This window comes from Phalacrocorax carbo, chromosome 5 (genome assembly GCF_963921805.1).
Source record: "Phalacrocorax carbo chromosome 5, bPhaCar2.1, whole genome shotgun sequence".
Taxonomy (NCBI): Eukaryota; Metazoa; Chordata; class Aves; order Suliformes; family Phalacrocoracidae; genus Phalacrocorax; species Phalacrocorax carbo.
Genome location: NC_087517.1, coordinates 1057731 through 1081758, shown reverse-complemented (window position 1 = coordinate 1081758; position 24028 = coordinate 1057731). Strand labels below are relative to the sequence as shown.

Here is a 24028-nt window from a genome sequence, read left to right as displayed (position 1 = left end):
CAAAGACAGGCTCGTGATGGCCTTGTGGGTATAAACAGTCACAAGATCAGCTCGTGTTTTGGTCCAGCATGGAAAAGGAGATCCCAAACACTTGCAAAACCACAACTGCAGTGCACTAAAAACGTAAATTTGCAGGGAAAAGCGCAGCCCAAAGTTCATCAATGAGTTTTGGAGGGGGAGGAAGATCCTGCCTTATTACTAATGTGTCTGGCTTTCTCACTGCAAAAGAAGCAACAGGCAGGCATCTCCAGATGATTCCCCCAAAAACCATAGCTACGCTTGTCAGCTGTGTCCCAGGGAGCCTGGAATGTGGGAACATTCCTGTGAGAAACAGAGAGGACCATTAGAGATCATAACTCTCAGCAGCAGCTCTTCCATCTTCCAACTCTTGCCACTTGGTATGACAGAACAGAAAGTGGTAAGAAGAATGAGGATGTACAAAATGTCTCAAGGTATCGCCCAGCCAGCAACTTGCTTATAAGCCTTACACAGCAAGCACCCAGGGAAGTTCAGGCTTGGAAATTTGCTATTTTAGAGAGGTAAAGAATTGGAAAGCTTTCAGTTCAGGAAGGCCTCAATAGAGAAAAACAAGCCTGCATACTCTGTGCTACACAACCAAAGCGAGATCCACCCTGTCCCAGCACTTTGTGCTTCAAGTTTCCTCCCCGACAGCGTGAGGGTCATCCTGTGTTGGGCTCCATTAGCTGTGTCCTAGGGGGGTACAATCATAGAACATCTCGAGTTGGAAGGCACCCGTAAGGATCACCAAGTCCAACTCCCTGCTCCTCGCAGGGCTACCTATGCTAAACCGTATGACACAGACCTTCGGCCACAGGGGAGTTTTGCAGCCTGCCTGCAGGTGGACAGCTTGGCTTCCAGACTACAAAGACTTGGATTAACTGCTGAATTGCTCTTCTGCCAAGTCTGGTAGAAGTGGGGAGCTCAGTGCGGTTTCACGAGAAGTTTTAGTTCAAGTAAAAGAGCTGGTAGGATGTGTCAAGCCACTGAGAGGCAGCCACCGATGGCGTTTCTCAACCAGCTTCATGCCATACTGGAGCCACCGGAGAGGGCAACTGAGAAGATGTGAATCTGGCTTTATACCTCCGTTATGCAGGGCCTGTTTTAGTCGAAGGTGGACCCTCAGAGATTTAGCATTTTTCTGGCCTAGGATTTCCCCTGTGAACCATCCACGTTATGAATATTACGGCTCTAGTGCTGATCCAGAGGTGTGCTGGAAAGGTCTTCCCTCTCTCCGCCGCACTGCACTTTAAACTAGGCAAGCAGGGAAGAGCCTGCGGTACATCAACGGACGATAATGTAATGTATATGGATATATATTAATGTAACATAGCGGGTCCGTCCCCCACTTTGTGGGGCACCCCTCGGTGAGCCACCACCGGCATTCCTCAGAGCGGAGGGCGACTGTGCGATCGCGCCCCGGCTGCCGGCTCGAGGGCAAGGGCTAACGGTCCCAGGGCAGCGCGGGCCCGGGGGACGCCGGGGGACCCCCGCCCGGCCCGGCCCACGCGTGGGGCTGGCCCCGCCGCCCACGCAGCCCGAGCCGGCGGAGGGGCGGGGAGCGGCCGGACGCCCCTAAATATAGCGCGGGGTGAGGGGGGCGCGCCGCTCTCCTCAGCGCAGGGGCGGCAAGGCGGGAGCAGGCCCCGGCGGCGGGGCCTAGCGCGGCTCCCCTTCCCGAGGACGACCGGCGGCTGCCGTGAGGCCCGGCCGCGGCCTGCCGGCGGGGTGAGGCGGCGGGCAGGGCGGGGAGGCGGCGGCGGTGGTTGGGGCGGAGCGGGGGGCGGCTGGCGGGCGGCCGGAGGCGAAGCGAGGCGTGCGGCGGCCGGAGGAGGCGCGCGGGAAAGCGGCCACCCCCCCCCACCCCCCACCTTCCTCCTCCTCCTCCTCCTGCTGCCGGGCAGCGGCGCCGAGAGGGACGCGGGCTCGCCCGGGCCGCCGCAGTAAGTGGCTGTCGGTCCCGGGGAGGGGGGCGAGTGGCGGAGGGGAGCGGCGGCTGGCGGGGCTCCGGGCCCGGCTGCGGCGGGGGCGGCTGTGCGGGAGCGGTGCGGGGCGCTCGCTGCGGGACAGCGGGCGGCTCCGCGCCCCTCCGCCCCCGGGCAGCGGGCAGCCCCCTCTGCTCCGCTCCGCTCCGCCCCGCCCCGGCCGGCGGGAGGGTTTCGGTGCGCCGCCGGTAACCTCGGGTTCAGCTCCGGGGTTCCCTTTATTATAAACCCTTAGCAAACGCATGGCTAGCCTTCCCTCTTCTCCAGATCTTACTTTTGCCAAGTAGAGTAGGAGCTTATGCTCCTGAGAGCTCCCAGCCCCCCTCCCCTCTCTTTCATTTAACCTTTCGGGTGGGAACAGTGACACCCCCAGAGCTGAGCGTGTGGCCGCTTCATGGAAGCCGGGCGAAGCTCTTGGCAGCCGTCCCTTGGCCCGAGCAGTGTCACCCTGCTCGGGCGCTGAGCTCCCCCGAACACCCTCGGACACCGCGACGCAGCCCTGCGGGTGGCTGGCCGCACACCTGTAGGGATCTGTAGCAAATAGGGGGGTTTGCGGAACTCTTTCACTAGACTTTCTCTCTGATAGAGGTGGTAGAATACCGCGGCTCCTACTATTAACAAAAATGTGAGTGCTGGGCAAAGAATAGTGGAAAATGAAAATAGCTCCTTCTGTCTTGTGTTGAACGCTTTCATGGGACCATTTCTGGGTGAGAGTGTATCGGTGTAACAAGTAAGTCCTAAACTTTTTTGAGTTCTTCTGTCTTCTAACCAATTGCTTCAGTAAACATTTGTAAGCGTATTACTACAGGAAAGGACGTGAATGCGTGAGTGCATGTGGGAACCTTGAGTTTAAACTAGCCAGGCTTACTACCCGCCAAGCTTACTTTACTATTTAGAGTAAACTGGTAGTAAAGGCACATTGAAAGCGAGCTCCTTCCCACCCGCAGCTGGGAAGCGGGGGCTTCCCTTCTCCATTCTGAAGTGGTTGTGCTTTTCTTCCCTGCCCGGCTCCTCGCACGCTTGCTGAGGTCTCCTCGCTGCCGTGAGCGGCGCTCAGGTCCATCGGAGCGCGGTGCCTACTGCAGCTGTGCTCAGCGCTCTCCCGGGGCGAGGGCAGGAGCGGTGGCGTTTCCAGCCATGTGCGGGGCAGCAGCGGAGGCAAGGACTACTGTCTCGTGAAGACTCGGAGTGCTGCGGGCATGTGAATCTGTTACCACTAGACTCCTGCATTTGGCTTCTAGTGGTTCTTGGGTCAAGGCTAGACTTCTCTGTGTGCCTGATTCTCATTCTCTGTGTTTGCAGTCTGCTGCTGTACTGAGCTCTCTTTGAACTACCAGTGCTGCTCTGCAATGGGGTTTCCACCCAGAAATTTCCCTGGCGTGAGAGGCTTGCTCAGGTGTAATTACACTGACATTGGCCTGAAGACTCTGAAGTCCCTTTGTAAGATACTCTTCTGACCATGGATAAAAAACAAGCATGGAGACGCAGCTGTTAGAAGTGTGGCGTATTTTTAATTGAAGTTAATCAGATCTTTTCTTTTTCTCACCTGTTTGTAGGTACGGTTCGTCAGAAATGTTTAGTGATGAGCAGCGACTGACAATTAGCTTGCAAAGGCTCGATCTGGTATTTCAAGATCTTTAAGGGTTGATAGCTAAGGCAAAATCCATTAGTGGCCCTTCTCTAATAGCAATAAGCAGAACATTATTAATTTTAATGTTAGCCATTTACCTATTTTATTTAGTCTAACTTTGGATGAAAGCCTTGAGTAGGCACGCATATGCATGAAAAAGTATACGCACACCTTCCATCTCACTTGTAGTGTTGCTTTGGCTGTGTTTATACGGGTATATGCTTTGTTTTCCTTAATCATGTGTGTGCACATGTATGCACGCACAGGAGCACAGTAATAATAACTTTGGGAGCTAGGCCCTTATTATGTAACGTAGTATTTTCTCTGGAGACCCATTTCTCCCTGGTAATCTGCCACTAACAGAAGTTTGGAAAGCTGGATGGATGTGGTGTGTTCAAAGGCCATTAATGCAAACCAGTTTTCCAAAGGAAAGCTCACCCAGGTTCCTTTCTGCTCCCGACTTTGTCTTCACACAAGTCTCTGCAAGCTTTAGCAAATATTTAAAGGAAATGTGCTTTTTCCACAGTCATTTTGCAATTATTACGTTCTGCTTTCCCATGTAAATGTGTCGATGGTTTCAAAACAAGTATTTGCAGCAGCTTGCTTTTATCATAGTGCTTGTTGATGCGCTGGCAATCAGGGCTTAAAGAATTACTTTACCTTTTCTAGCCTTCTATATGGGCCTATGCAGCACTCAAACCAGCGGTCTGATAGTCCAGCTGTATAAATTAGTTCATCTCCTGTATATTGTTCAGCCTTCCGGTTGTAGTTTGAGCCTGCATTTTTCCAAGGATTAGCTTTATCACTGTGGGTGTGCCCCTGCAGCTGATGAGAGCTGGGGCCCAGGGTGCCCTGCCTCCAGAAGGGCACAGCTAGTTGGGCACGTGCCTGTCCCCTTCTGTGTTGGGCGCTCTCAGGAGAGCACTGAAAAGCTGAGTGCTGGGTAAAAAGGGGAATGAACATGAAATAAGTATTGGAGGCTGGAAAAAAAATTCTGAAGCAGACCGGGAAGGTCACCCTTTAACGCAGGAAGGCCTTGTGCGCTTCAGCTGCTTCATGGGTGCTCGTGGGTCCAGACTGGAGCTGTTTGGGAGCAAATGATGTGGAGCACAGACAGCACGGAGGCTGCGCTCTCGGCAACAGCCCCTTTGCTTTAGGGATCCACTGCAGCTGCGCCACAGCTCTTGCTAATGCAGATGTAGCCCATTGCTTCCAAAAAGCATTAGTTTAGAGAATGATTTTTATTGCATAATGAACAAGCAACTTGTAATCAAAACTTTTCTCCAGTATCACGGTATTGCTTTTAGAAACGCTTTGTATCCCAAAATAGCTGTCTCTGAGCCAGGTGCCAGGTTCCCAAGTGGATGTGTAGCTCTCCCTCAAAACGGGTTTCCAAATGCCAGATGAACTCGCCCTGACTTATATCCTGGTAATGCTGATGGTGCCCAGGCTGTCATTCCTCTGGTGGCTGGGTACAAAGTCTTCAACTGTGCCTTTTTTGCTCAGCAAAGTGTTTTCAAACCAAGTGTTGATTCTGATTTCAAAATGATACTGAATACACGCCCCTCCTCTGGGATTAGATTTGCATGTACTATCAGGTCTCAATCCTTATTCCAGGGTATAAAACTAGGCTACTTCCTTGACACACCTAAGTAATCACCTGATTTGTAATTATTTTGTGAGCAGCTCCCTGTTTGTATACGCAAGTCTATGTCCAGTCAAAACACCTTGTTTTTTAATCCTCTCTCCTTTAGTGTTTGGAGGGGGGGGGAGAAAACAACAGGTATAGTTCAGTATTAGGATCAAACTGAACTGGTAGACTGTCTAATCAAACATCTGCATTAAGTATGAGGGGAATGAAGAATATTAGGAAGAAAGGGGCCAACAGCTGTACCTAATAGGAACATTCTTTTCTATTCACAGGAATTGGTTTATAGTATTTGCAAGTTTGTGTTGTGTGTGTGGTGGGTTTTATGGGTGATATTAACTGCCACTAATACAGAAAGCAAGAATGACTGAACTATCTCAGCTAAAGACAATGTTGGAAATCATCCTGTGTACATTCAGTCAGTCATCAGGCTGGAGACTAGGTTTCCCCACTCCTTGGATGACAGATTTTAAAGTAATCTTTCAATAGGACAGGAGGGAATTTAAATACTTCTGTGGTAAAACTTCATAAATATATTTTGATGTTTGTATGGTGGGAAGGCTCAAAATACTCGTGACCTCGGTGTTTCTTTGTATTTCTGTTAGTTCACAGGTACCGTGCTTGGGATTACAGCTGTCATTGTCTGTGAGCATCGCCTCGCTCTTGGAAACATGCTGCTTTCTCTGAAATCCCAAGAGAGATTTACAAATCAGACTTTTCCCTCATTATCTGTAAGGTGTTTTTTTTTTTATTGTAGGAAGGTAATGAAACAGAAGGAAAAAGTGCTTAGGTTAAAAATATAAATAGTGGAAACTGAAGCCAAAAAAGTTTGTTCCTTGTAGCATACAGCTTAAAGCAGTTGGGACATCATCTGATGCGGGGTGGGAAGATGCTGGTCACCTGAGTACAGAAAGGAAATTAAGTAGCTTGAAGTAGTGGGGACCAAGAGAAGGCACGAGGATAGTACGCCTATTTTTTGCTTTGTTTTTCCTTTATTTTTGTGCATGACAAGCACTGCAACTACTTTTGGCCATGCTAGCCGAGCTAGTTGCCTGTACTGGAGCGTGGGAAGGATTTTCCCCATATGGTAAACGGCTGCTTTGCTTCCACTTATTAGCGCAGGGTGGCCTGCGGGGTTTTTGGGTTTCAAGTTCCGTGTACAGGAACTTAAGAATTTGTGGTGTGGTCTGTGGCTTAAAGGGACTTGCAACCCCATGAGCTGTCTAGGTTATGTTTCTGTGCTTGCTTGGCGAGGTAGCTCTTGGATAATTACTTTAATTAAAGTGCCGTAGCTTGTGTTTAAGAACCCAAAGTAACCACTGGAGTCTTTGGGAGAGGATCGGGAGGATGGACTCTGCCATGATGTTTCAGCCAGGTTTTGTACCCACAGGAACTCTTCCTTGGTGTATGGCTTCATTATAGATAAGGCTTACAGTAATTACATGTAGAAGTCACAAGCGCATGAGTCAGTGGCCCAGACTTCTGCTGGTGAGGTAGATAACAAGCTTTGGTTGCCCTTCAAAGCGTGCTGCTTTGTTCTCTTGTTTGCTGTCGTTGCCAGTTAGGTAACCAGCGCTGCAGGGCAGCCCAGCAGATCACACCCATATCAGCTGAGGGGAGAGAGATGCCTGATGACTGTTAGGAGTGCTGCAGGGGAAGCACCTCCAGTTTTGGTTGGTTGAAGCTTTAATCACTTGCTTCCAAGATGCTTGCTTTGGTTAGTATGGTCTGACATCCTATGTAACTTGGTATTAACCACTTTGGTCTCTTTAAAAGCAAAAAAGAAAAGCTGTAGGAGAACTGGTAGACGATCTTGGTAAGGGGGGTGTGTGCTAACAGGGTTATTTTCTGCTCACATCACCATTTTATCGTTATTTGGCCACTTCCTGCATCGACACACCCATAAACTGCCAGTAGCACACCCTCAGAATAGCACAGCTTCACATGCCGAAGTTACCCAGGGTAAGAACCCGAACTGTGGCCCGTTGTGCCGCTGTTCTGTGCGCTGTCGCAGTGGCCACCTTTTAAGTAGTCCTGCAAGAAGGATCACAAGCTGAATGGCAGGGAGCTGAGGGTAGCTACTTCAGCTGTTTGGAGAAGCAGAGGCGGTGCAAGACTCCACTGAGCCCGCAGGGACATCGGTCTGGGGCTCTCGTCATCCAAAGCTTACCTGAGAAGCTTTTGGAAGGAATGAGAAAGATTGAATTAGACAATGCTACTGTGCCAATGGCAAGTTATGCAAACTGTAGTGGTGGTGGTTATAAGTTTTCTATTTTTAAGTCTCCCATTGAGTGACTCACTTTATTAGATGTGTTCGTTTAAAATGGAATGTGAAGCACCCAGATTCCATGGTAATGGCCTCATAAAGCACACAGATATACAACATAACAGATTGGATTTCTTCTCTTAATTTAACAGGTTTTGCGTCTCATACACCACGTCTGATGGCAGCATACAGGGCGTCACACACTCCTATTGCTAAGCTCTACAGTTTGTATCCATCTGTCTCTTCACTTTTGCAAAAGTAGTCATCTTTCTTTGATCTCCAACTCGCAATTCTGCTTCTGAATTTTCCACCATTCCCCTTCCCTCCCTCTCCCCTCATTCCTCTCATTCTTTCCTCTGGCTTTGGCCGTGCACTGCTTAGGTCCAGCCCAATACCTTAATAGTTGAAAGCACCTGAGTGCAGCAGCGCCGGCGATTGCAGCACTTTCTTTTCAGCCACCAGGCCTCCTTGGGTGGGAGCGGGAGCCCTGGTAGGTGCCTGTGCGTGCTCTGGGCTGTCCAGAGTTACACAACTCAAAATAAGACCCAGCCAACAGTCTTGCAGCTACCTGGGCTGGGCATTACGGGAAATAAGGAAGGCAAGTCACTCCTAGGGTTTATGTCAGGCTAATGAGAACTGTGGGGTGGCAGATGTTTGTCGCATGGGGCACGCTGTTCAGAAGGATCTGCTGAAGACGGTTTTTGAAATCCCTTCCTTAAAAAACAGGATGTAAGTTGCGCTTTGTATGCTTTTTCATTTTTTTTGTATGTGGGGCTGAAAGGGAAACAGAAGAACCCTGCCTTTAAGAAGTGTATTAATTGTCGAAGCAGAGCCCTTGCCCTTGGTGCAGGAGGTCCAGGGTCTGCTGGCTTGTGATGCTTAGCCAGGGACCTCACTGGGGCAGGGTTGCCGGTCACCAGCCTGGGCTCTGGAGGGGGAGCTTCCTATGGAAACTTCCTTATGTCAGAGTAAGTGTGACTCTGAATGGCTGGCTGAGAAATGCACTGCGGGAGGGAGCGGTTCCTCCTGTGACGACAGTTTAACTTTTTAACTTCTAGAAAGTGAAAGCATGAATTTGTCCTGATAAATCTTTTGTAGCCTCCATTTCGTCTAACTAGCGCTTTCTTCCCCTTTGTGGTTCGTTTCAAGTTTAAAGCCTGTTTCTTACCAGAAGTCCTCAAGCTCGAAGTTTGAGCTGGTGTCCCTGTGAATCTATACCAATACTCAGCTGGTTTGATGAGAAATGTTCCCATGGTTGTTCAACTCTCTGGACAGATCACGCTGTACACCATACCCATTTGTCACGGCACGCCGTGGGCTTCTCCCATGCCCGTCAAGGGCTCCTTGCTCCTGCCCGAGCTTGTCCCAGAGCCTGTCGGGGACCTCAGCCCACCCTCGAATCAGGGGCGTGGGTCCAAAGGGTGCCATTTATGCCCTGTGTTGAAAGTAAGGATTAAGGCTTAACATGCAGATTTACAGTGTCAGATGGCACTTAGAGCATTACAGCACTATACGCTGTTTGAGCCATTTTTAAAAGTGACTCAAAATATTTGTGTTACGGAAAGATGACTTATTTCTGACTGCATCCTTTCTCATGCTGTTTGCTATTACAATTTTCATTAAAATAAAATTCAGTTTCCATCACAAGCTATTGATCTCAGCTTGGAACAGAGACAGGTTTTATAACCCACTTGCAAAAGATGAGGGTGTTTTAAGTGTAGGCTCTTCTCTGTGTGCATAGCACCCTGTGTACACCCTTTGCCATAACTATGTGGACTGCATTCTTTACCCTGTCATCTTCTGTGCTGTGGTTTATCCTGCTTGGTGCAGCCATCCTGGGACAGAACTTGAGGAAAAAACCCACAAGCGTATGCTTAGGGAGCCTCTAATTTCCCTTTGGTTGTGTGTACGCTGGGGTGGTGTTTAAGCCGTCCTCCTGCCTGGAGGAGACCTGGTTCCGTGCCATTTCCCACATGCAATGCAGTTCCTTTCGGAAAGAAGCCGGAGCATTTGGGCAGGGAGAAGTTGCAATATGCTCTAGCAGGGCCCCACTGAAGGGTCTGGGGCAGAGTTGGCAGGGCACACAGCAGCCTGGCACGTATATATCGTGTCTCTGCCGGCTGTTTGTCTGGGGCTCTGCCTGCCTGCAGTACCTGCTAATGCCCCGAGCTCAATTCAGCCTAATCCAAATACATCTGCTCATAGCTCATAAATACAGGCTCAGGGGTTCCTAGGATGCAATTGAGATGTTCTAGGTGTAAAAGCACCGTCTGCAGGTTTGAAAGCCTGTCTAGCTTTGCATTGGAGTGCCTTATGTTAAGCCGTATTTTCCTTTCTGTCCCTGAATAAGCTTCTCTTACTGACGGTGAGCAAGATTTAGGTGGCAATTTGAGCAGCTGCTCTCCTGGGAGCGTTCCTTTCTCTGGAGAATTGCATGTAATCTGGCTATCAGCTCTGAGTACAGCTAATGACACATGTACCCGGCTGTCGGGCAAGCGGAGGGTGGCCCCTTACTGACAGTGATGGTTGAGGCTAGAAGCCCCTCCTGTATAGAGGGCACTGAGCCCACTGGTTCTCCATGTTATATGCGATCTTGCATAATGAAAGTGGCCAAACTCTGCTCTGTGGCAGATCAAGTTATAGTAAGTGGGCACCCACATTTGTAGTCTGGATGTCAAACTGGGGCAACAGAGGTGAGTGCCACTGGGCTGTCCAGTCGGATCCTCCTCCGAGGCTGTTGCCTCTGCTGCTTTTGAAGCAGCTTGTGTGCTGCTGCGGTTCCCAGCCTGGTGCGTCGGTACCCTCCGACCTCTCTATCCCCCCGGGTGGTCAGTGCATGCTCTGGAGCTCGGCTTCTCCCGCGCGCGGTGCGTCGCTTGCGCTGGGCTCTGTAGGGCAAAAAGTTGCCCTGGTAGAAATTTGAAGGTGGAAAAGGTTAGTATGATGAAAGACACTGTTAAATAGACACCATTCTAAAGATTTCATATCTCATCCAGAATTTTCAAGTAGCCAATTTTGAGTTGAAATTTCATTTGATTTTTATAATCTTTTAACTTCTGAAGACTGATTGTCCTTTATTAATGCATATGAAGGAATATTTGTTGCATGCAATCGGCAGTTGAGTCTGTTGGGTCCCTAACAGGGATTTTATATAGGAAGCTGTTAAATAAAAACGGTTTGCTTGCCTCTGTGGTATTGTGTTAGAGCTGGTGACAGATGCTTCGGAGCTTTCTGGATCACAGTAAGCATTGTGGGGGCACGGGGGCTTTTGTTGTTTCACTGTTTGTTTAAACAAACTCTCTTACCTGGAAGAGCTAGCATTTGTGCTGGTTAAGGAACGAGAACGGTGGCACCCGCAACAACACGTTGCCTGGCGTCGTGTGTGCGTACAGCCGTAGGGCGGGGGTTACGAGCGGTGTGCTGGCATGGCAGGCTGCTGGTACCCGCCGGGAAGCGCCGAGGAATGGCACAGGGAGCAGCTGTAGCTGGAGCGGCTGCAAGCAGAGACCTCGGGTCTGTGCCTGCGATTTGCAGAGGCCTGTTGGGAGGTGGAAGCGGAGGAGATGTACCCCCCTGAACATGAAGAGCAGGTGTAATACTAGTCATTATCTTATTTCCCAGCACTGGCCTGGTACAGCTTTTATTCGGTACGTGAGCATATTCCGTTCAAGGGTTTTTTAACAAAAAAGTTATTGGAAGAATACATATTTGTAACTACTGAAAAATAGCGTAGCGCTATCTGTGCAACTCATAATTGTGGTGAGGGTTGAGTTTATTCTTCCTGTTTACTTTCCTAAGTTTGTGCAGCACTGTTGTTAGTGCAGCTTGGAAATCTACTGCATGACTTCGGGGAATTTGTGCTTTTCCTTCTTATATGCAAGGCTATCTCTAGTGTGATTCACAAGGAAACTTTTGATTTTGCTTGATGCAGTAAGGGTGTTTTTTAACCCATAACTAAAGAGGTAAAGGTCAACTGAATAAAAGTCATAGTTACCTTACTACTTCAGTTTTAAAACTTGATATTTTTTTTTTCCAGAGGTATTGGTATAATGCTTGTTAAAAAAGCCTGGCAGAACATAGGCTACAGATCATAATTTCCTTGTTTTAAAAACAAAATTAAATTACTTAAAGCTGTCTGGGAAGCTGCATTGTGTAAAGTAAACTGGCGTAGGCAATGATCGCAGAGGCTTTTAGTAAGTGGTGAGTATACCTCGTGCTGCTTGTTCAGTCCCACTCGGTGAAAATGTAATGGTTTAACTCTGGTGGGTGCGTACCTGGTCTTCCAAACTAAGTCTCAGAGAGGGCTTCAGGAGGCCAGGGCACGAGAAGCACGGACTAGTGGCAGCCGTGCTTTCGGTCACCCTGGTCCTGCAGCCTGCCCCTCCGCAGGCTCGGCCTGACCTTGGGCGGAGGGCGCTCAGCCCTTGGCTAGGAGCCCGATGGCCTGCACTTGCCGTCGGACACCAGCTGCTGAGCTGTGGCTCTCAGCTTGTTCATTGCTAATGAATGTCTGAAGAGCTTACCTGAACTGGGATAAGTAGGGGTTTGTGCTTCAGCCGTCACCCTGTCTTACTGAGCTTGGTAAAACACTGAAAGGGTTTGCTTCCACTTGTTTTCTTGAAAGCCAGTATCTCTGCAGGCACGTAAGCCGGCTTGTCAGAAGATGCTAATTTGTTCTTTTTAAACTCCCTTGGATTCTAGAGCACATTGTGTTCCCAGAACAGGCACTTGCAAGGGTTTCGTACTCTTATTTGAAGTGACTCCTTTGCTGATGTGTAAGGTGTGTGAAACTACTTCACGACTGCCACCAGTTTGCAATCTGAATGAGGAGTTGTTATTCTAGCGACTTGAAGAAACCTTATGCTAGAAACATGTAGTACACAGAGTGCTTGGATGATGTGTATGTATTCACCACCACCATATGCTTCGTGTAGCTATAGACGGTTTGTGAACTGATGTTGATTGTCTTGGTACTTTTCTTTTGCAGGAGGCTATGAGTGTGGGGATGGCAGTGCGAGTTTTCCAGCTGCACGTTGTAATCCTTGTGCAGTGCTGAATCTTGTATTACGTTATGACTTCATGAGTATCCGTAGGGATTTTCAGGTATGCAGAAGTGGTATTACGAAAGGCTGTCTTAACAAGTGGAAGGTGGTGGGGTTTAGCTGATGGTTAGGTTTTTTTATTTTTAATTTGGGGCGAAGCTGCAAGTCATGGTCTTCTGCACAATAATAACTTGGATATAGTGCATACATACAGCATCTGCACATCAAAGGTTTGCATACAATACGTATGTGTGGAGCTCCCCCCACTGAGTGTGCTGCAAGTAAAGTGCACAGGGAATGAAGTTAAGACCTATACCAGCTTAAAAATGAAGTTCTCTTATTTGGCTTCTGTCTTAAACATGTTTGGTGTATTTTTTAAGAAAACAAACCCAATTATGTTAGTGGGAAGAACTAAGAGGAGAAAAGATGAAATGGGTACAGACGTATAGTAACGTGCAATGTTTCATATTTAATTGTATTTACAAGGCCAAAGAAATAACTCTTCAGCTGTAAGGAGGTTCCTACAAGTCTTCAAGAACGCTGTGTGCTGCCACCAGTAACGGTTTATAGCCCGGGCAGCAGCCGTGGAGGGGAGGGCTGTGAAGCCTCCAGGTCAGCAGGCGCTGCGTGCAGCGAGGTGCTGTGCGGGACCAGGGCAGCGGGGTGGCCCATGGGGCCCCCCCGGGGGACCAAGGCAAGGGCTGAGCCCTCGGCCAGGCTTTGGGTGAGGCTGTGGGGCCTCCCCCTGCCCAGCCCCAGGACAGGGGGCCACTGCGGCTCCCTGCTCCTGCTCCGGGGCCGCTCCCACCGCGTTTTAAGTCCACTGGTGTTCCAGTGTTGGCACGGGGCTGTATGCTTTGCCTGCTTCTGCTGTAAGCCTTAACGGCACTAAATCTCCTGTATGGAGACTGCTGGGTGAATCTGGAGCTTGGACAAAGATATCTTCATAGCCGGAGGGCTTGGAGCACTGACGGGAGTCCTTCAAACTTGATATATGTTGTTTCTAATGCGATGCGAGCTGCTGTGGTCCTGGGAAGATGGATTAGGTTGTGCCTGCTTAAGATTCAGGTCAGTTCCATGCAAATTTTCTATTCAGTATCTGAACACTGGGTCTTTTAAGAATTTGCCTGACCCACATAGGGCTAGTTTTAAACCCTCTGTAGCAGATGACAAAGTTCTGCGCTTATGTCAAGCCACTTAATCTTGCCCACTGTCTCTGCTGCTGCTTCTCACTGAAGGACCCGCTGCTTGACTAGCGGTGCATCGCTTCTCCACCACTCCTGGGTAGGACAAGCTTGGCTGGTTTATGGTGAATACCGTGATCACAGTGCCCGGCTGGAAGGCGGGATGGAGTGCTGTTAGGCAAACGTGGTTGTAGAAATAGCTTGATGGGATGGGAGGGTAGCTAAAGGTGATCTTGTCAAGCAGGTCAGCTGTTCTGTTGTGATAAGGATCTGGTGGCCATCTGGCTGATGACAGGCTGTTCTTGTTCCACTTCTGCCACAGTATTGTAAGCACTCGTCACATACATGAGCACTCAGAGTTTAAATGGGGGTGTGCGTACATCTACTTGTATATCTAAATACTCTTTTATCATTCAGCTTTCGTGGCAAATACCAGAGCATACTGGCTTGCCTCTGTCTAGACTTTATTTAGAAATTATTAATACTGCAATGAAAATAGGGTAGCAATATATTAATTCACTAAGTTTGAACTTGTCACAACATTGTCATTAGTTTCTGCAAATGGTCTATTCTGTGTAGCCTAGATTCTAACATGGTAAAACTGCCTATTAATTTTTATCTTCTTTTCTTACAGTAAAAAATGGCATTTCAGAAGGCAGTGAAAGGAACTGCTCTCATTGGAGGAGGTGCCATAGCAACAGTTTTTGGCCTCTCTCAATTTTCTCAGTATAGAAACAAACACGTAAGTATTAATTATGATTTCTGATAAAATATGAAACTTAAAATCTGTTTGAGCGTATGTTAGGCTTATACAAATAGTTTTGTTTGGAAAGGAATGCCAAGAGCCTCTCAGCTTGATTTGGTAGGTGCTAATCTGGAGGATGGCATTAAATGATGTTTCACTATTGTAGGTCTTTAACTGGTGGGGAAGTGAGATTCTTGTAAATCATTTTTCATGTTTAAAAAAAGTGACCTTTGTGTACTGCTAGGGATCTGACTTAGTTGCAGGAGGAGTGGAAGGTACTGACCAAAGTATAAGCACTAGGTAGAGTTTGGACAGTATTTTCAAACCTAGAAGACTGAAGTTAAACCACTAGCACTACCTGTGAAAATCTCAGCTTCAGAACAGTCATGGTGGCAGCTCTTGTTCAGTTCAAAAAGCTGAACACTGTTTTAGGATAGGATCTGTGCCCAAGAGGTCAATGGCGAGGCCCCCGTTGTTTCTGGTGGGCATTGGCCTCCATCCGGGTGGGCACAGCCTAGGTGCTGGTGAGCTCGGGGCACAGCTCGGTGCTGTCTTCCAGGTGACTGACGCACACGGACGGAATAAACTCCCCAAGCAGTGAAGGGTGACATTGGAGACTTGCTGTTAAAGTAGTGGTAGCAGGGAGGGATGCAGTAGATTTCCCTGTCAGTTCGTGGATTGGTTCTTGCCGTTAGAATTCATTGGCGTAGCTGCTCCTCACAGTACAGTCGGAGTCACCGTGCTCTTTGACTTGCCTCTCGATGCAGAAGCCACGGAGAAATCAGTAAAAGGAACGTGCATTATGGTCTGGATTCAGGCAGGACTGGTGTGGATCAGCAACTCGTCGTCTGAAAGCAAATAAATGCCCGTTACTTTAATGCAGTTGTGCTGTGCTTTAGAATTATGAAATAACCATGTCTGTGCTTAGCAGATGTGTATAAGGGAACATGTCTTCTCCTCTTGTGTTAGGTGTGGGCTGTGAGGCTGGCTCCTCACATTTGGGCAAGAATATTTACCATCAGTGTTCCATAAACCAGTTGAGGTAGGTGCAGGCAGAGCTCTGGCCTGATTTGGTTCAGTCTGGGTTTGGAAAAAGCCTAAGCCCAAGGAGCTACCTCGTCCCTCCTTTGAGATGGTATCAGTCTGAGCAGCCAGGTGAGCAGGTGCTCATTTCACATTTCACCTTGGAAGTTCCATCAGTTGGCTCTTTCTCCAGGCCAGCTGTTACTCTGAACTGCTGTAGTTACCACACAGGTAGGATAAGTTGCCATTCAGATTGGGCAAACTGAAAATAGGAACAGAAGTAGATCGTAGTAGTCTAGCTGAAGGTAAAACAGTGGGTGATGGGAGATGGTGTTCACTCAGCTCCATGAAGGTGTGTATTATGTCTGAATAAATGATAATATGAATCTTCTGGCTGTTTCTATAGGGAGGAGGAGTACCAGCGGCTGAGGTATTGGTAAAGCAAATGAGATGAGTCATTTCTGGGGAACCTAGCTGGAAAGTGGATAAGCCAGGATCCTTATGGCTTCAGAAAAAAATGTTGCAGAAAATAAAACCTAGCATTTAAAGTGTGCTTCCCATTGGGCTGCTTGTCTTGCGCCTAGCTGATAACACTGTTTCTAACTCTCTCTGGAGTCTTTATCACAGGATTTTGCAATCTGGCTTCATTACTGTCAGAAATGGCAGCTTCAAATTTTAGGACTGTTAGATAAGAGAAAGAGTTGGAAGTGGAAAGTGATCTGGATAGCTCACTTGTTTATGCGCTATTGCAGAATTCAGGGAATTCCCGTTCTGGGAATGGATGGCCATTATGACTTTCCAGAGGCAGATTAAACCCCAGATTTTTACAGGTGATCGTGGTGTGTGCAAAACAAAATAACCACTTGTCCCCCAATTTCTAAAGCTATTGTGTACGATCAGTCTACAAAGGATCTGAAAATTTCCAGCATATGTGTAAGCAAATGGATCTGTCAAGTGAACAGCATGTTGTTTTCATGTTGTACTAACTTGCACGTTTCCCATGTGATGGCCCTTAAAGCTGCTGCCTTAAACACCTAATATAGGGCAGCAGGTGGAAGATAACTGGAGGGATTGACACAAAGGAGGACAGTCCATTTGTTGTGTTGACATATCTAAGCTGTGGGCATGTCCCCCAGCCCAAGTGCCGTCTTTTTAATAATGCCTGCCAATCAAATACATGCTAGGGCAAAGATCTTGTCTTCCTTCGCCAGGGAAGGATATTGCCCCAAGATGTGCACTAACTGGCTACACATTGTAGGAAATCTGTTGTTATTTCAAGAACAGAATCCATCACATAATGAGACAGAAATAAAAGGCTCAGGTTTTTTTACCCATGTTCGTGTTGCCTCCTTCAGTGACTGGATGTCTGTGCTGTGGCCGGCATCCTGGAGTTAGGGGCACCCAGTTAGGGGATGAAGGCCTCGGCTGGCTAATAATCCTGAGCACACAGTCTAGCTGATCTGTCTTTGTCTTCCGTGCTCACTCAACTGGCGTTTGACGTTTCTGTGCAACTTGGCTGTCCCAGGTAATTCCGAGGGAGAAGCTGAAGGATGCTGAACTTCTGGCCCTTGAGCGTGGCTGGGAGGTCATTTGGACTCGATGATCCTAAAGGTCCTTTCCCACCTAAGTGATTCTACGATTTGTTAGTCGAGCATAGTACTGAGTGGTTTGCCTACTAAAAGGGATGAGTACTGGCAATCTCCGATGCTGAAATTTAAGTTGTCTTTGCTCGGGCTGAGAGTCAAAAGTCTGACTGTGAGGAGAATGGCAGAGTTAGCACGGTTAATCTTGTCTGTGTGTAAACGGCTGTGAAGTGTGTACACCGTGGAAATCAAACACTCTGAATCAGATCTGTCCTGGTTTTCAAGATTTTTATCCCAACTTATTTTTCTGTGCACACACACGTGTGCTGACGTTTTGGAGCACATTTCTGCAACAGCAATTGAGGCAACATGATCTGGGAATGTGTATCTGTGTGTGGCATATGCGGACGTACAAGCAGTTTAGTAAATTGCCCTTATTTTGTGTTGGTTTTTTTGACAACACTCAGCTCCTGCTGAGCAAAGGGAGGATGGGAACACGTGGTGACATGACAGAACTGTTGTTGAATTTAACTCATAAGCTGATAGATGAATATTGCACTTCTGTGTCTTGTTTAGTAACCTGATCGCTGGGCTATTTGCTGAATTAATAAGCTGGGTTAGCTTAATGCTGTGTGTAAGGGAATAAGTGGGAATGACACTAATTCAAGCCAGACCTCTTTCGATAAACACACAGGAGTGTTTCTTTCATGTTGAATAACCATTACCCAGCTTCCTTAAGGAAGCTGGTCAAGCTCTGTGTGCAGGCTTACCAACTTGTGCTGTGGAGGGCAAACGCATAGGTCTGACAAGGAGGCTTTTGGTTAGATTAAAAAGAAAAACCTTTTTGTGGAGAAAAGGAGACAGTTGGGGAGCTCTTCACAGCAGGTAGTGCAGAGGTCTGAAGAAACTAGTCCCTCCTGAACTGTTTTTGGATAAAGCAAAAGTGTGCGTAGACTCTCATGTTTTTTTCAGTGCTACCACTGTAAATGAATTTCATGTTAAACAATACAAAAACTCTCAAATCCATGTACACTACTGACTACCAGTCGCAAGCTCCTGAAAAGAGGAATTGCATCTGAGATAACGTTGGACCCCTCTGAGACATATTAATTTGGCCTCAAATATTCAGCTGCTTGAATGGCAAAGGTGATACAGCCTTTGCTTGCTGTTTCACTAGCGCTTCTAACACCAATGGTGATAGAGAAATGCAAGTAACAGTTTCTCTTCCTCCTTGTAGATGCTGACTGAACTGCTGCATTCTTGCTTTTTGTGCCTTTGGTTTAATGCATCGGGCCAAGCGGGCTAGTGCTGGATGTTCTTTGTGCCAGGTCTGAACCGGAGACCGCTGATTATTTCCTCCCCTGTCCCTGTAATCATTAAGGGAAGAAGCACTGCTTTGTTTTGGAGCTGTCAGAGATGGTTGTCTTTTCCCTAAGGCCACCAGGCAATCCTCCTCTCTTTGGTGTGTCAGTACCCTGTTGGTCAGTAGGAATTGCCCATCGAGGTGAATCCAGTAGAGTGTGATAATGTGATAATGCATCAGGACCTGCTTTGGGGGTTTTTAATTACTTCCCTTTTTTCCTTTTTTTTTTTTTAAATGAACAAGGATGATGAATTTGACTCTGCAAACCTACCTGGAGACTTACATTAGCAAATTAACAAGAATGCTTCCTTATGGATTACTAGATCACTTTATACCTTCATGACTGAATTCAAACTGCCGAACTAAATTTCTTCTCGCTAAGAGTGTAATCAGAGGCATTCAAGGAACTCTTGCCTGAGAAGTTGTAGATATAAACAGCAATTGCTTATTTCAGTAAACATACTTGTTCACTGCCAGACTAATCACGTTATTGCAGATGGAATCCCTGTATGCAGCTTTTCTTCCCTCTCGCATTTAATTGACAACACGACAAATCGGATCTATATCAATTCCTAGCGCGCTAATCACTTTGCTTGTATTTCAGTGCTAATCTTTGGGCTCCTGCCATGCCAGTGGCTGTCTGCTTGGGCCTCTGGTCTGTGTTCTGCTGTAAGCCCTCCCTTGTAAATAGTGTTTAAAACCAAAATATAGTCAAAACCAAACGATGAACAAAACTTACTGAACTTTGAATTTTGTTTTTTCTTGTGTTCTGTTATTTTCCTGAAGCTAAGTTGTACACTTTGCAAATAGTCGCTTGTTTTGCTGAAGAAGCATGGCTGGAAACATAGTGCAAAACTCATTTTGAGATGGGGTTTTTCACTTTTTTTTTTAAAGCTTAAAGCTGAGCATATGCAGCTGAACTTGATCAACCAAAACACACGCAAGACTAAGTCACAGGTGGTATTGGTCTTCATAATTTCCTTCTTGTCACTGTTGTCTCCAAGTCACAGGGAGATACTTAGGCAAGCTAGGAAACTGGCATTGGCTGGCTGTATGCTCTGCAATGATACAGCACTAAAAAGCACGCTTAATGCAGTAGCTTACTGAGGGAAACCTGGAGATGGTGTAGGGAGCCAGACGGCAACGCTTGCTCTGCAACGCAGAAAGCTGCAGGGGCACAGGGGCGGCGCGGTCACCTTTACAGCCACGGAGGAAGGAGCGAGGATGGGAATGGCTGGATCTCATCACCACGTACCAGTACTTAAGGGGTAGCTACAAAGAAGATGGAGACTCCCTTTTTACAAGGGGTCCCATGGAGAGGACAAGGGGGATGGACACAAGCTGCTCTTGGGGAGATTCCGATTGGACACCAGAGGGAAATTTTTCACGGTGAGGACAGTCACCTTTGGAATAATCTCCCCAGGGAAGGGGTTGGCTCGGCCACGTTGGACACCTTCAAGAGTTGGCTGGACAGGGTGCTGGGCCATCTTGTTTAGACTCTGCTCTTCCTAGAAAGGTTGGACTAGATGAACCCTGAGGTCCCTTCCAACCTGTGATTCTGTGTGTGTGTGAGATCCTCTCAGCGCCTCCCCCCTTGTGTCCGCCGCTCCCTGGAAAAATGAGTTCTGGAACTGCATCAGCGTACCGTACTTCAGGGATGTGAAAGTTTCTGCCACACTTCGGAGTTTTTAGCACTGCTAGGGATGAGTAGGCTGGGGAGGGAGAGGTGAAAGTAGTTGGCAATATACAGAATTTATTGGTCAGAAGAATAACGTGGAAGCTGAATTTGTCTGAAGAGCCAAAGCTTTGTACCTCATCTGGTGATCTCTGCCAGCGTGTAAGTATGTGGGAGCGAAGGGAGACCACCTGGGAGGCTCATCAAGACTGACATGTCTGCCTCACTTCGACTTAACCTCTGCTGTCTGCGTGTGCCTCGTAACGCCTTGAACTTCTGTATATGTCAGATGTTGACGTATTAGACTGTGATATTGTCATACTTTATCACTATAGGTAATATATATAATATCATATAATATATGTATGATGGAGATATATATAGTGACATGTGTATGTGCTATTTGACAGTATCAGAACTGATGCTGTCAAACGCTGACAGTGTGACTAGGCCCGGGCCAGAGCTGGCTGGGCGCTGAATGCGGCGGCTCACGCGCCTGCCGGTGAGCCCGTGCCCAAGCACCTCGCTGGCCTGGGCACGGCGGGGCTGGAGGTGACCCCAGCAGAAGCCACAAGCACTGTGCTTGGGGAAAAAATCAGCGGTAATACTATAGCTTGAGTTGATTTGCCAAATTTTGGTTTTAAATCTTAATTTTCACTTTATTTCAGGGAAGATATCCTTAGTATAAAGTGAAGCACTCTTTCTGTAGTCCAGCTTCCCTAGTTGATTGAATTGTAACTCGTGCAGTGAAAGTGGTTGCTAATTTGCATGAGCTACTTGCGTGATAGTCAATATAATCCATGAGTACAGGATGAACTTGGTCATTGATTATCTCTTGAATATACACTTCCTTTAGACATGGCCACTAGTTATTAGATTCTGTTTTCAGTTGTATAGTAGTGATAGGAACATTGAGAAATCATGCATCTCAATCATAATACTGCTGAAGAATGAGCAAATAACTTGGAACAAAAATATTGAGGATGTACGCACCGTATAATCTCAGTTTGGGCTTCTTGTGCGAACAGACGGTGCAAGTGGCGGCGTTACCCTTTGTCAGTCAAGCCATTTTAATATGGCAGGTGTATATCCCCCCCCCCATGGCAAATGCCGGGGAAAGTGGCTGCAGTTCCTAAAACCCGGAGGCTTCTGTTAGCGGAGAGGTTTTCGTAACAGCAGTGATCTAGGAGCGCCTGTCTGTCCGTCTGGGAAACCCTGTGTGAGGGCTGAGTGACGATGAAGCACCGAGGCAGGGTAACAGTGCTTGTGACGGCACGTTTGCAGCGCGAGACTGGGCTTAGGAGCTAATTCTGTGGCAACTGTAATTCACGGGTAACAGTGCAATACGCAATACAGTTACAGAAATAACTGAACAACTTGCCTAGTTCAGTTTATTCAAGGAATGTTTGGAAATAAAAACTTAAATGAGAGCACTTCCTTGCACATTGTAAGCAGTGGGTGGAAAGAGATTAGACAAATTGTTCTAGGTGATAGTAAGAAAGCAGTATTTCATGTTTTGTCACTTGAATTTGTACTAGCTTACTCTTTCCCATCTAGGAGATCCGGGCACAAGCTATTTGACATCAGTTAAGTCTGCCATTGGGGCTAAAGGCTGGTTTATGCTCAGACATTAGCCTATAGGATTTAAACAGGTTCTTTGTACATCAAATGTGTTTATAATTTTCAGGAAACTCTGAAAAGGTTCATTCTCAATTTCCTGCTTGCTTATGTTGATCCATTCTGAATCATCCTATTAGTTCTGCTGTCCTGGTCTTCCTCTCTCTGTAGCATAGGCTTTGTTTTCACATATGTGTTTCAAATCAGTGGTTAAAACAGCTCCTTTCAGAACTGCCAGGTACCAATAAAAGCACTCCTCTCAATCAAATAAAATTCAGAGCACCAAAATCTGTTTATTTCTGAAAGAGCTGGCTCAGCAGTGTTCTCAAGGCCAGGGGGGTCTGCTGCCAAGCTGGGTTGTTCTGGCTCGGTGGCCAGTACCTTGACTACCCTTCTATTGTAAACGCAGGTGCTTTGTCTGCCAGGTACGCTCACGTACAAGTGATCACTCTGTTGTGGAAAAGGTGGGTCTTTTGGGTCTTAAAAATAGTGGTGAGAGAAGTTCACTGGCTACTTTTGTGCAGAATGAGGGACAGTGGTAAAGGAAGAAAATCCGGAAGGAAAAGAGCTGGAACAAAAAGCTAAGCTAGAGAAAGAAGGAGAAAACAAGATTTTTGTGGTCTTGCCCCTGTTTAACTGAATAACTATGATATCTGGCTACAGCCCATCGTATATAAAATTAGCATGATGAATGTGAACCCAAAGTGATGGCACTCCAAACGTGATTGTTATGAAGTATGTGACCAGTAGTAGGGCTTGGGGATTCCTGTGACTGCAGAGGCTTTCAGAATTCAATTGAAATTAATGTTAACTGGAGAGAGCCTTCAGAAACTGGTTAAAACCTTAAAATCTAAACCCTGGTCTGTGTGAGTTGACTGAGCAAGCATGTCAGCCGTTCTTGCGGAGAGCAGCACTGCCTCGTTGGAATATCAGAGTTCTAGAGATTCTCAGAGCCATTCCAGTAACATCTGAACTTGTCTGGAAGCTGCCACGTCATTAAGTTTTGTCACTTTAAAGACAAGTTGTATTTTAGCATGCTGTAGGATACAAATTGCTTTGCTTGTAAGATTTTAAAAAAGTATATGGCAATAGTGTTTCTTCGGTGGTTTAGCGTACTGTATTTGACAGAAACCACGTCATCTCACAAACCTGATCAAAGCTGAGCTTAGATTAATGCCACTGTACAAGTAGTCGATTTTAAAATATAAAACGTACATTCGTCTTCAAGACCTTTACTTTGATGGACTTTTTGGTAGAGGGTTGAGAGCCTAACTGTGTATCTGTCCGTTACGGGATACTTGGGAAGTATTTTAACGTTTGACATAGTGGAAGACTATTCCTAGAAATAATATAGGTAGTAGCACTTGAGTACAGCGTTATCTTGAAGTAGGCAAGATGAAGTAAATGTGCGCTAACCCTTTATGTTTTAGTACTGTTTGTTGCTTCATAATGTTTTAATACAATATTGTTATTAAACATAGGTAAAGTGAGTGGGAATATTTGAGTTTGCCTTTATGGTTATAGAAGGTGCTGTGATTTGGTTGTGTGTGTATGTGTACGCATGTACATGTGTGTATACGCAACAAATATTGATCCTCATGTGTTGTTTTTAATCTTTGTAGGGTGCCTTAGTGCATGTTCAAGCTGCAGAAGCTGTGACTGTTCCAATAACGAACCATTTCCCCACGAGAGAACAACAACTTTTGGCGCTGCAAACCACCAGTGAATTTGATGTCCTTGTTATAGGTGGCGGAGCAACAGGATGTGGCTGTGCTTTAGATGCAGTCACTAGAGGTAAGGCTTGGGAATTTAACTGCATTCTTATTCTTGGATTACATGGTTTATAATAAATTTATCAGCTTTATTTTATTTATTTTATTGGCTTTTCAAAAGTACTTGAAGGTAGAGAAGCTGTACTCTGAATGCCTGGTTATAAAACTTTTCAGAAGGTAAAATGAGCTTGAAGAAAAACTGCATTGCATTTTTGTTATTTCAACAGAGTCTTTACTGTTTAGGTGCTTGCGTGCAGTTGTCTAACAAACCTTTTTGCTGGATGCTCTTGGGTGGAATTCTCATTCCCTGTTGCTCCGTAGTGGGTTTATCTGTAGTCATTTCACTTGTTTGTGCAGGAGAATATCTGCAGCATAGAGAAGGCAAGTCTTACACCGCACTTTCAGCAACTATTTTGAAAGGGCCAAGCGTGAATTTTAGATGAGACACAGTGGCTCTCCAGCTCGTGTTTCTTATGA

At 46.8% G+C, this 24028-nt stretch overlaps 1 protein-coding gene across 2 annotated transcripts in view; it reads left to right on the top strand.

The window, feature by feature from the left end:
• The first annotated feature begins 1491 nt into the window (after positions 1–1491).
• Positions 1492–24028, top strand: part of GPD2 (glycerol-3-phosphate dehydrogenase 2) — a 61426-nt gene continuing 38889 nt past the window's right edge. The window contains exons 1-3 of one of the 2 annotated variants that reach the window (XM_064450918.1): positions 1492–1746; positions 14408–14515; positions 23402–23573. In XM_064450918.1, the coding sequence (XP_064306988.1) occupies positions 14414–14515; positions 23402–23573 (274 nt within the window). In that variant the 5' untranslated portion in view covers positions 1492–1746; positions 14408–14413. Of the gene's footprint in view, positions 1747–1862; positions 1962–14407; positions 14516–23401; positions 23574–24028 lie in introns of those variants that run through there. The other variant, XM_064450917.1, reaches the window with a different exon arrangement.